This window comes from Macaca mulatta, chromosome 1 (genome assembly GCF_049350105.2).
Source record: "Macaca mulatta isolate MMU2019108-1 chromosome 1, T2T-MMU8v2.0, whole genome shotgun sequence".
Classification (NCBI taxonomy): Eukaryota; Metazoa; Chordata; class Mammalia; order Primates; family Cercopithecidae; genus Macaca; species Macaca mulatta.
Genome location: NC_133406.1, coordinates 173,270,859 through 173,283,134, shown reverse-complemented (window position 1 = coordinate 173,283,134; position 12,276 = coordinate 173,270,859). Strand labels below are relative to the sequence as shown.

The 12,276-nt window shown below is 40.7% G+C and overlaps 1 protein-coding gene across 2 annotated transcripts in view; it reads left to right on the top strand.

Annotated features, from left to right (window-relative positions):
* Positions 1-12,276, top strand: part of IL12RB2 (interleukin 12 receptor subunit beta 2) — a 92,905-nt gene that overhangs the window by 23,119 nt on the left and 57,510 nt on the right. For both annotated transcript variants that reach the window (XM_015141978.3, XM_028832658.2), the window contains exons 7-8: positions 90-240; positions 8,390-8,469. In XM_015141978.3, coding sequence (XP_014997464.1) covers positions 90-240; positions 8,390-8,469 — 231 coding nt within the window. The remainder of the gene's footprint in view (positions 1-89; positions 241-8,389; positions 8,470-12,276) is intronic.

Here is a 12,276-nt window from a genome sequence, read left to right as displayed (position 1 = left end):
AGCCTGGGGTTTTTTCTCATTTTGTGTTAAAATTCTTTAAATTAGCAATCTAGTATTAATAGGCACTTTAAAAAAATGTCTGTTTCAAGGTTAATGTTACAGAGGCCAGAGGAAGACATGATTTGCTGGATCTGAAACCATTTACAGAATATGAATTTCAGATTTCCTCTAAGCTACATCTTTATAAGGGAAGTTGGAGTGATTGGAGTGAAACATTGAGAGCACAAACACCAGAAGAAGGTATGTGTCCAAAATATACATACATATCGGGGAGGAATAAAGGGGAGAGAGGGGGAAGATGTAACGATTTCCTTGGAATAGAATCTTTAAAGTACTGGTGCTGAATCAAAAAGTATGACTACATTAGTTAACAACTTAATTTTTATATTAACTTAAGTGCTGAGACTGTTCAAGGAAATATGTTTTTATCGCTAGGACATTTTTAACATTGGGTGAGTTCTACTCCTGTTTGCTATCAGTCATGTTGGTTATAATGCTTGGTTGTAACTCTTATCTCTCTTACTATCTCAGTAACTTATTTCACAGAGCTATAACCAGTAATTAATCTCATTTCTTGTTAAAGCTTCATATATTTTATATTTTTGATTCGATGAAAAGTAATGTGGCTCAATAAACTATATGAAAACTTGAAAGAAAGTAGGCTCTGGAGACACATATTTCAAAATAAAATTTAGCGTCCAGCAATCCTCTCTTTGTCCAAATATTATAATACTGTACTTCAAGCCTTTGGTATTTACTGCACAGATGAGCACCACCTGGCCACCCATAGCTATGAAAAGGATATCAAATGTGTTTTTCAGTCTGATGAATTTTTATTTTTTAGTAATTATTGGGAAGGGAATGTTATTGAAGTATAAGAAAATATTTTATTGAAGCAAAAATGCCTATGTAAACTTTATACCAATATTAAATCTTTGGAGAGACAAGAAATAGCCGTCTGAATATTAGTTTTTTTTTTTTTTTTGAGACGGAGTCTCGCTGTGTCTCCCAGGCTGGAGTGCAGTGGCGTGATCTCGGCTCACTGCAAGCTCCGCCTCCCGGGTTCACGCCATTCTCCCGCCTCAGCCTCCCAAGTAGCTGAGACTACAGGCGCCCGCCACCACGCCCGGCTAGTTTTTTGTATTTTTAGTAGAGACGGGGTTTCACCATATTAGCCAGGATAGTCTCGATCTCCTGACCTCGTGATCCACCCGCCTCGGCCTCCCAAAGTGCTGGGATTACAGGCTTGAGCCACCACGCCTGGCCTGAATATTAGTTTTTAAAAGCACTCATTTATGTTGGGCACCGTGGCTCACGCCTGTAATCCCAGCACTTTGGGAGGCTGAGGCGGGTGGATCATGAGGTCAGGAGTTCGAGACCAGCCTGGCCATCACGGTGAAATCCCATCTGTACTAAAAATACAAAAAATTAGCCCAGCATCATGGCACATGCCTGTAATCCCACCTACTCAGGAGGCTAAGGCAGGAGAATCACTTAAACCTGGGAGGCAAAGGTTGCAATAAGCCAAGATTGTACCACTGCAATCCAGCCTGGGCAACGGATAAAGACTCCATCTCATAAATAAATAAATAAATAAATGCCCTCATTTAATGATATAGTAGAGAGCCTTTCATAATTTATATAAATATGACTCAGAGGAAAACTTTTTGGCATATAATCCATTGTTCATTATCTGGAACTTTTGTAACATTAACGTGCAAAATCTAAATTCTTACTTGGGAAATTTATGGATGCATGTAAACTAGCCTCGTAATTAAGTTGCATTTATTTTCTGTGAGCTACTAATGGCTTTTGATAACTGATGATCCTTAGCAATCATACATCAATGACATTCAAGGAACTGAAGGATCTTTAGCAGAATGTAATACCTAATATGTGATTCGTAGAATAATCTTATATCTTCCTTATTTCTTGTATTAATTTCTTTCTTTTTTTTTTTTTTTTTTTGAGACGGAGTCTCGCTCTGTCGCCCAGGCTGGAGTGCAGTGGCCGGATCTCAGCTCACTGCAAGCTCCGCCTCCCGGGTTTACGCCATTCTCCTGCCTCAGCCTCCAGAGTAGCTGGGACTACAGGCGCCCGCCACCTCGCCCGGCTAGTTTTTTGTATTTTTTAGTAGAGACGGGGTTTCACCGTGTTAACCAGGATGGTCTCGATCTCCTGACCTCGTGATCCGCCCGTCTCGGCCTCCCAAAGTGCTGGGATTACAGGCTTGAGCCACCACGCCCGGCCTTTTTTTTTTTTTTTTTTTTTTTTTTTTTTGAGACAGAGTCTTGCTGTGTCGCCCAGGCTAGAGTGCAGTGGCAAAATCTCGGCTCACCGCAACCTCTGCCTCCTGTGTTCCAGTGATTCTCCTGCCTCAGCCTCCCAAGGAGCTGGGATTACATGTGTGTGCCACCACGCCCGGCTAATTTTTGTTATTTTCAGTAGAGACGGGTTTCACCATGTTGGCCAGGCTGGTCTCTAACTTTTGACCTCAGGTGATCCACCTGCCTCGGTCTCCCAAAGTGGGCTGGGATTACAGAACATATTTTAAAAGTTGTCTAAAAGTGAATTTATCCAACAAATGATAATTTATTAGCACTCATTTTATAATAAAATCTCTTAAATTAATGTTGAAACACTTGCCCTCTGGTTGTCACTTTTATAATCCAGAACTTACTTATAATATCCTTTTATTATACATAGTCAAAATAATTTTTTTAAAGACTATCTCATGAATTAGATTTTGTTTATATATGTGGTAAAGAAAAAATTTTTGAAAATGGGCTATATTTTATGTCCCAGTTCAAGGTAGTAAGTAGTCTGGGAAATATTTAAGTCACATCACATTAAGCTAAACTATAAACTAGGGAAACACTGGGCTTGTGAATTCTTGCCATTCTTATTCACATATGATAATGACCTCGTTAGAGATGTGTGAAAAGGTTTTTCTTTTCTTTTTAAAAAAGTGTTTGTCTTTTGAATTAAAATTCCTTCAAGGCAGCACAGTGGCTCTCATTTCCTATAAAATAAACCACCATCATAACAGTGAGTATAGCAACTCGTTATGGTTATGAACTCATGGATGATTATGAATTGAACCTAGGAAGCTGGCTTATGCAGTCACTGAAGGTATTCATAAGGAGAGAAACCCATACTCTGAGATACACTGCCTTTACCAAGCTCTGTTGGCTTCCTTTCTATCTCTAAATCTCCCTTTTCTATGTTTGATTTTTCTGTGGGTTGTTGTAGGTCTTTTTTCTCTTTCTCTAGGCTGCTTGGTTTTCACCCCTTACCCGCTGTTTCTGTCATCAGTTTCTTTATGAAACACCAACTGATGTAAACCTAAAAGGTGTGAATTTTTTTTAACACGTCTTCCTTTTAACCCTTTCAATGTGTACTCATTTGTAGCTTGACATTTAAAAAAAATTACTAGTAAGCTTTTTTTTTTTTTTTTTTAGGTACTCTCTAAAAGTGTGAATGATTCTGTAACAGAGCTCTTTTTTTTTGCAGCCTTTGCTTCTCAAAATTGAGAGGAATGTAATGTCTGCGGGTGGATTGGGTGCAGTTGTTTATATCATTTGAACAGTGGGTGAGGGCTTCCTTTACTCCATAGGGCCCTTTCCTATGTCATTAAATTCAGATCCTATCACTGAAAAACACTTTTTAAATGACCGCAAAATAAGGGGTAGGAGGAAAGAAACTACTTCGCTGTGTTTAAGAGAATAGGCTTGAAATCAGCATCCATCAAAAGCAAGCCTGATAGTGACACTGGGAAGAAAGTAGCCACATTTTCCTTCTAGTGGGAAAACATTCTTGAATTTGGGCTCAAGGTGCCGAGACATGCCTGAGAATATGCACAGGTATTGAGGTAAGGTGATCTCTCACCACTTAGAACACCCAGGAAGAGATGCCAAAATACTGATGAATCAGCTGTTCCTTAATGCTCTCTTACCGATATGTGTCTCTGTGTGTTCATTCACCATTTAAAAAAGTCTTATTTGCAGTTTGTGATCTTGCTCAACTCCTTACAGCCAACAAAAGAAGCGTTGCATATTTATTCATACTTGGGGCGGGGAGCAGAGTGGTAAAGGAGAAACCTTTCCCCATCATGGTGACAGCAGGGGTGAGGAGTGAAGAATCCCTGAAGGGGGAGAAAATGAAGAGTTACCACCTGCAGCCACCTCTTCCCACATTGAGAAGCCAGGAAATTCATGCACTCATTTGTAATTTTAAAATATTGCCAAGATAAGATAGGTGTGAACAATGAAATACTAGAGGCTATTTTAGATAGCAAACATTTGATAACAGTCAAGCGTGGAGGATTGGCAATTTTCTCTACAGATTCAGACAGTAAATATTTTCAGCTTTGCGGATCATACGATCTGTCACAATTATTAAATGTGCTATTGTCACATGCAAGCAGCCACTGACAATACCTAAACAAACAGGCATGGCTGTGTTCCAAATAAACTTTATTTATGTATGCTGAAATTGGAATTTTGTGTAATCTTCACATGGCACTAAAAAGGATTCTTCTTTTGATATCTTTTCAACCAATATCAAAACCATTTGCTTACAGGATGTATTAAAACAGGCAGAGGGCCAGATTTGGCCCCATGGGCCATAGTTTGCTGATCCCTAAGCTAGCCATACTTGAAAGCATCATATTTGTGTCTTTTTGCCTGACACTTGAGAATGAATGATTATTTTCTCTCTAAAGGGATTTATATCAGACACTTTCACTAACAGGAAAGTGTTATGTTTGAGATTCAGTAACAGTCCCTAAACCCTTCTCTCCTTCACTTGTTCTCCTCTAAGCTCAACACCTATCTTGGTAGGAAGGAATAACAATTCAGAACTCTTTTCAAGAAGTTATATGAAGAAGAGCAGAGATATCAAACAATCCTTTGTTGCTTTTGTTTTTAGGATCTGAGATAATACAGTGTATTTGTAAGGGGATGAAAAGGGTCCCGCAGGGAAGGAGAAATTAATGACACAGGGAAGGTGGGGATGATGGCTGGAGAGATGTCTTTGATAAAGCAAGAGGGAGTGGGGTCCAGAACTCTAGCTAAGGAGTTGGACCGTGATGGAAGTGGGGATGATTCATCCACCAGGACGTCAGTAGCAGCGCTGTGTTAGGGAATTGATTGGGGGAGTTTGAACATTTTCATGGTGCAAAGAGGAGGGAATTTCCATCTGATTTCTTCCTTTTGCTTGGTGAAGTCTGAGGCAAGATAATCTCTTTTTCATATTGGTAGCTTCTTCCACTTTAACCCTACAGTTTTTTCCTTTACAGACAAAGTAGTTTCATCTGACTTCCACTTCTCGTATTTGTATGTTTAGTCATTTGTACCCATTTCTTTTGAAATCACTTGAACATATTGGCCTTTGTCTTTTTTTTTTTCTCATGTGCCTGTAATAGTTTTATCTGTATTTCGCTAGATAACATTGAGGTTAGAACTTTCAGTGATTCTGTGACAGTTGAATGTCAAAGATTCTCCTCACTATTAGCCCTTGTGTTGCTTTAAGCAGCATGATTTACACCCGGGTCATGAAATGTTACACTTTGAGACTCATGCAGATTCAACTAATGATTTCTCTTCTATGGAGGTATACACAGCAGGTGGGCAACATTAACGTTTCAGTTTACTTGCAATTTACCTTGTGAAAAGAGTAGAATTCTAGAATTTGATTCTTAGCTCTGTAATAATCTGTTAGGTTGTGGATTTTTAACGAGTCAGTGAGTGTCGCCTTTAGATTTCTTACCAATATGTAATTAACTGAAGACATATACTGCTGTGGTACAAGTCAACTGGCTTTGACACTGAGCACACCCAGGTTTCCAAACCCTGATTCTGCAAATATCCAGATTATCTAGTTTGTGGAGTATTCAGATCTTGGTCAATGTAGTGAACTGTAATGGGAAAAGCAGAGTATTCAGGGAAAGCGAGACCTGGCTTCAGTCCTCAGCTTTGCCATTTACTAGACCCAAGTCTTTTGTAAATCATTTCACTTTTGCCAGCCTCCTTGTCCTCAAGTATAAAGCAGGTGTAATCATATGCACCCTTGCATTGTGTGAGGGTTAAATGAGATGATGTATATAAAGTGTCCAGACACCACCTGACAGTAGGTGGTTAGTGAATGTCACATCCCCTTTCCTTTGTTGCCTGTGCTTTTTTTCTTTTTGCATCTAAGCTAGCAGATAGAAGTCCCAGGTTTGATTCCTGGGCCACTCTTCATATTCCTGGAGAATTAAGAGCATTTTCAAAATGTTTTACATAAGCATTTCTTACCTCTAAGTCCTCACTGCAAAGGTAAATACTACCACTACTGGAAAGGAGAGGAAAGAAAAGAAGTGAATGTTTAGAAAAAGCAAAAAAGAAAGTAGAGCAAGAGAGGCAGGAAAAGGAAGTGACAAAGGAAGAGGATAGAACAAAAAGAAGGCCCACCTGACCGGGGATGGAAGTACCACAGAGAAACCATCAGCTTTCTCAGAGCCAGGCACCTGCACATTGCAGAGCCAAGGCTTTGGGATAAAACAGATTTGTGTTTAAAGCCTGGCATCTCTGATGATTAGTTCTGGGACCTTAAGCAAGTTCCTTAACCTTTCAGCACTTCCATTTTCAAATGCGGGAAACCACAAGAGCTACTCTTGCTGAGCGCTCACCACGTGTCAGCACGCTCCACTGAAATTCCCCCTCTGCCCCGTGTGATGTGTGGAATTATCACCCTCATCTGACAGATGAGGGAGCTAGCCGAAGGATGCGGTTAGCATTTGTTCAAAGTCACAGAGCTGAGCTTACCCTGCAGACCTGGCTCTGAAGCTCACGCTGACTACTGCACTGAAGCTGCATCATGGGTTTGAGGAGGACGGGAGATGGAGCTGTGGATGGACCCACACAGCACCTGCCCTCTATGTGCGGGTACTTACGCTGCCTTTCTTTTTTGCTCTTCTCTTATCTCCTGTTATCCAGGTGGTGGGACTTAATTTTCTAGAAATTTCCGTCTAGTTAGATGGAACTTTCTAACCTAGAAAAAACCCCAGTGCAGCCTCCCCTCAAATACACTCTAAGTTTCACTGTTGAGGAAATTAGCTTGGTGCAGCTGAAGCCTGTTTTCAGGAGTTATTGTTTCTATTGGTTCCACTCCTGGCTGTAAATCAAAACAAATCTAAGTGACTTGATGGTAGGGAAAACAAAATGACTTCACACACTCACGTGAGCATGAACTCATGCACACACACACTCACACTCACACATACACACAGGAGTTGATTATTTAGTCTCTTTGCAATATGTTTGGTTGAAATTAAGTTGGGCCATATTTGACCATTGTCTTACAGATTGGTGGTTATTTATTTAATCAGTTCAGCCTGTGTTTTGGCATTAAATAGATAATATCACATGATTTGTTCATTCGTTATTTAACAATTATTAGGAGCCTATTATATTCTAAGTGCTGTGCTGGATATGTGGCATATTAAATGAGATACGACTTCCCTTTAAGTAGATCATTGTCTAATGATCACAAACCAAATAATTATACTATAACGTGATAAGTCTAGGAATGGAGATGAACACAAGGTTTGTCATTTATATTAGTGTATTTTTACAAACCAAAAAGTGTTTTTCTATATGAGTTATATCTTCTCTGTTGAGAATTCTTTCTGCATTCTAGTAAAAAAAAAAAAAAAAAAAAAAAAGAACCACATATACTTTATTTTTATTTTTATTTTTTTGCTCTGTCTTATGTTGCTAAAGCCACATGTACTTTCCTTGGGTTATTTTAATAACACATTTTAAGAGTAAGTTAAGGCCGGGTGCAGTGGCTCCTGCCTATGTAATCCTAGTACTTTGGGAGGCCAAGGTGGGTGGATTGCTTGAGCTCAGGAGTTCGAGACCAGCCTAGGCAAAATGATGAAATCCTGTCTGTACAAAAAATACAGAAATTAGCCAGGCCTGGTGGCGCCATCTGTAATCCCAGCTACACAAGAGGCTGAGGCAGGAAGATTGCTTGAGCCTAGGAGGTGGAGGTTGCAGTGAGCTGAGATCGTGCCACTGCATTCCAGCCTGGGCAACAGAGTGAGATCCTGTCTAAAAAAAAAAAAAAAGAAAAAGAAAAAAAAAGAGTAAGTTAAGAAACAAATTACTCACCTTTTTTTTTTAAATTTGTTTTTAAGATAACCTTGTTTTTCTAACTTTTTGGCCAAAGATACATATGTTCATTGTTAAACAAGAAAAAAAAAATACTGGGACACACACAAATAATTGCAGTTATCCTCTAATTCTACTCTTCCAGAATCGTTTGCTGAATGACCAGCTAACTTTCAAAGCTTTTCTACTGAGTAAATATATGAAAATACGTCTTTTTTTCTCCTTTGAAACAGAGCCTACTGGGATGTTAGATGTCTGGTACATGAAACGACACATTGACTACAGTAGACAACAGATTTCTCTTTTCTGGAAGGTAAGTTTTAAGCGTCAACTGAAAACTCAAGGGAATAATATTAGTTTCAAGGCAGAAAAAGACCTATTTGCATAGTGGCTTTTATGTGAGGCTTCAATGACTTTGCTAGAGCTCATTTTCCCAGACATATTCATGACACACCACAGTGTCATGTGCCTTTGGTGGATAGGGGTGAGAGCTGAGTTCCTTCTTCCACACAGTCACATCATTTCAATCCCGCTTCCTATGAGATCAAGGTCTCTTTCCATCCCTGGCATTTCCACCCTCTGACCCTAACTGCATCATCTCTTCTGACTGTTGTCCCCTTTCTGCCCACCCCTGTCTCTCCTACATAAATATGTCCAGCAGTGACCATGTCACTTCACTGATTCACTCTTTGGGAAACAAAAGATGAAAAAGCTATGGATGTGGATATTTAATAATGTTTTTTAGGTCATTGAAGAGGGAAAAGGAGGAAAGAAAGCTGTCCTACTTTAGGAATAGTAATAGTGGTAGAAAATAATACAAACAGGCCAGGTGCACTGGCTCACACCTGTAATCCCAGCACTTTGGGAGGCCAAGGCAGGCAGGTCACTTGAAGTCAGCGGTTAGAGACCAGTCTGGCCAGCATGGCGAAACCGTGTCTCTACTGAAAATACAAAAATTAGCTGGGCATGGTGGCATGCACCTGTAATCCCAGTTACTGGGGAGGCTGAGGCGTAAGAATCCCTTGAACCCGGGAGGCAGGGGTTGCAGTGAGCCAAGATCATGTCACTGCACTCGAGCCTGGGTGACAGAGCAAGACTCCATTTCAAAAAAAAAAAAAAGAAAATCATACAAACAGGAATAGAAAGCAGCCCTTCCTCAGGAATGGTAGTAAAACAGTAGTAAATTAGACAACTTTCCAGAAAACAGTGAAGCCTGACATTATCATAGAATGTGAAAGTTTCACAAAGCACTGAAAGCTGGCATTGCCATTTTATTTAATCCTCACAAAAACCCCCTGAGGTAAGTACTGGTATACCCACTTACCAGTAAATGAGAAAACAAATGAATGAATGAATGAAAAAATGAGTATCAGAGAGAGGAAAGAGAGGAAGTTCTTGCCCAAAGTCACCCAGCTACTAAGCACAGACCCGAGACTGAAACCTTATCCAGAACTGCTGCATCATTACTCATCTTTGTTGAAGGGAAATGCTGTGCGATTCGAATTGAGCTACTGATTGGCATACTCATAAGAGGTTTCCAGGTGAACTACACTCTTTATTCCTCAGAACTCACATCCTCTTCACTACAGCTCTTCCAACTAAGGATAGGAAGTTTTGGAATTATGAATCTGAATGATCACAAAACCAGAAGAGTAAGAAAAACAATTATAAAGTCCTCTGATGGGGCTCACACGATGGGTTTTGATCACTGCACTCTTCTTCGGCTTTAAGAAGTGAGTTATTTCTTCTTCTTTCTCCTCCCGGTCTCTCTCATACATACGTAAAATGTCTGGTATAAGAGGAGACTACTATAAATAGCCTGGTGAATCATGATCAAGCTCTTCACTTTGAAACCAACACTGCAGCTCAAAATTTATTTTGAAATGAATCTACTTTTAATAGCAAGACAATTCTCAAAGCAGGACATTTAGAACAGTCATAATTTGTGAATATTATAGAAGAACCCAGCCTAATTTATTTCCTTTTCATGAGCAAGTGACTGGTTAAAACCAAAATTCCTCCTCTCATGTAAAGGTTTCTCCTCCAAAAATGTCCTCAACAGTGATCTGGAAAGATATGCTACATGTTAATCTATTCCACACCTCTCAACTCAAGGGTTTCTCTCAGTAGAATGAGGGTAATGATACCAGTATATGCAAAGCTGACAAGACCATTGTGGGGATCAGCAAATGAGAGGACACAAATGTAAAAATCATGAGGGCCACCAGTGTAAAATTCAACGGTGCTGCATGATGCTTGTTCATCCTAATGGTGAAAGCTCCATGCCTGCGTGCTTCTCACTGTAACAGAGTTTATAGCGGACATCATCATGGTTCTCTGAAAACAGCACCAGAGTGAAGTCAAAATAAGTATGGGTTGGCCACGAGTGATGCTCAGTAAATGTGAGTATGTGATTTCTTCTCTGCTGCCTTGATTTTATTTCTATCTTCACAAGGTTTAGGTTCTATAATGAGGTCTTAGAATTTGGAGGGACTTCAAAGCTCTTCTAGTTCAGCCTTCCTTTCATTATAAACATGGTTCCTACTCCTGCCAGGACAGGCAGATGTCTCAGTGGGGACATTCTGGGACAGGAAGAATCTCACTTTGTAGTCTGCCCATGCCATGGTTGAACATCTCTTATTGTTTAGAAAATGTTTCCTTTTGTGTAGACAGAACTGTGGGCCCAAGAAGGATGCTTGGGGTTGTAACTGGCTTATCATAAGAAACCAAAAAGGGCCAGGCGCAGTGGCTCACACCCATAATCCCAGCACTTTGGGAGGTCGAGGTGGGCAGATCACTTAAGTCCAGGAGTTTGAGACCATCCTGGCCAACATGGTGAAACTCTGTTTCTACCAAAATACAAAAAAATTAGCTGGGCGTGGTGATGCCCACCTGTAATCTCAGTTACTTGGGAGAATGAAGCAGGAGAATCCCTTGAACCTGAGAGGCAGAGGTTGCAGTGAGCTGAGATCATGCCACAGTACTCCAGCCTGGGTGACAGAGCAAGACAAAAAAGGAAGGAAGGAAGGGAGGGAGGGAGGGAGGGAGGGGAGAAAGAAGAAAGAAAGAAGAAAGAAGGGAAAGAAAGAAAGAAGGAAGGAAGGAAGGAAAGAAGGAAACAAACAAACAAACAAACAAAGAAGGAAAGAAAGAGAAAGGGCAAAAAGGTAAGCACTAGAAGCTTCTATAACTTGATGTCAGATGGTGGTCATCACAAGCCAACCTCAAAACCTTCAGTGACTCTCTATTCTAAGAGGCTCCCCAAGGAAAGTTGGATCCAGTCCTAAATTGTCACAGGATTAAGTCCTTTTCTGTCAAACCTGGGCTTCTTTAATGGCCCCGAACAGGCGACTCAACTAGGGGTGGGAATGGAAACACTGACCAGAGTTACTGAGCAGCCCTGCTTAGGACCACAGAACCACAGAGTTATAGACCTCTAGAGCCAAAGGGATTTATCTGTCATATAGTCTCACCCCACAGTTTAAAACATGGAAACTGAGGTTTCAAGAGGTGATTTCCAGTGAGGGGATTTCAGGTGATTTGAGTTCGCTCTTATCCCAGCCTCTAACAGGGATTCCTCATGCCACTCTCAGGCAGGCTTGGGAATTCAAGGGAATGCCATTGGTACAAGGGACTCATCTAAGTGTCAGGCTGGAAGGAAAACTCTGCAGCCAGATCGCTTTGTGACAGGGCCCAAGTCATACCTCACTGGGGAAAGGGAGCAAGGGCGTGTGTGGTGGTTTTTTTTTTTTTTTTTTTTTTTCCTTTGAGCAACTCTGGGAAACCAAATGCAAGAAACACCCACCACTGCAAAGAAGGAAATTTCATGCATTGGCATCAAAGGAAGCCCCAAGTAAAACCCCATTTGTCTGTGAATAAAGTGAGAGCACATTTCTCTTGCATATGAAGAAATGTGAGACGGCCTTTCACTTTTGTAGGATGTTTACATTAGAGGAGAACAACTCCGTGCTGGTCGGGTGCAGCCCCTGGGGGTTGGGGTGGGAGTATGTGTGTGAGTGTGGGTGTGAATGCATGTGAGTGTAAGGATGTGTGTGAGTGTGTGGAAGGCGTGGGAGTGTGGGCATATGTGAGTAGGGTGTGAATGTGTAGGTATGTATGT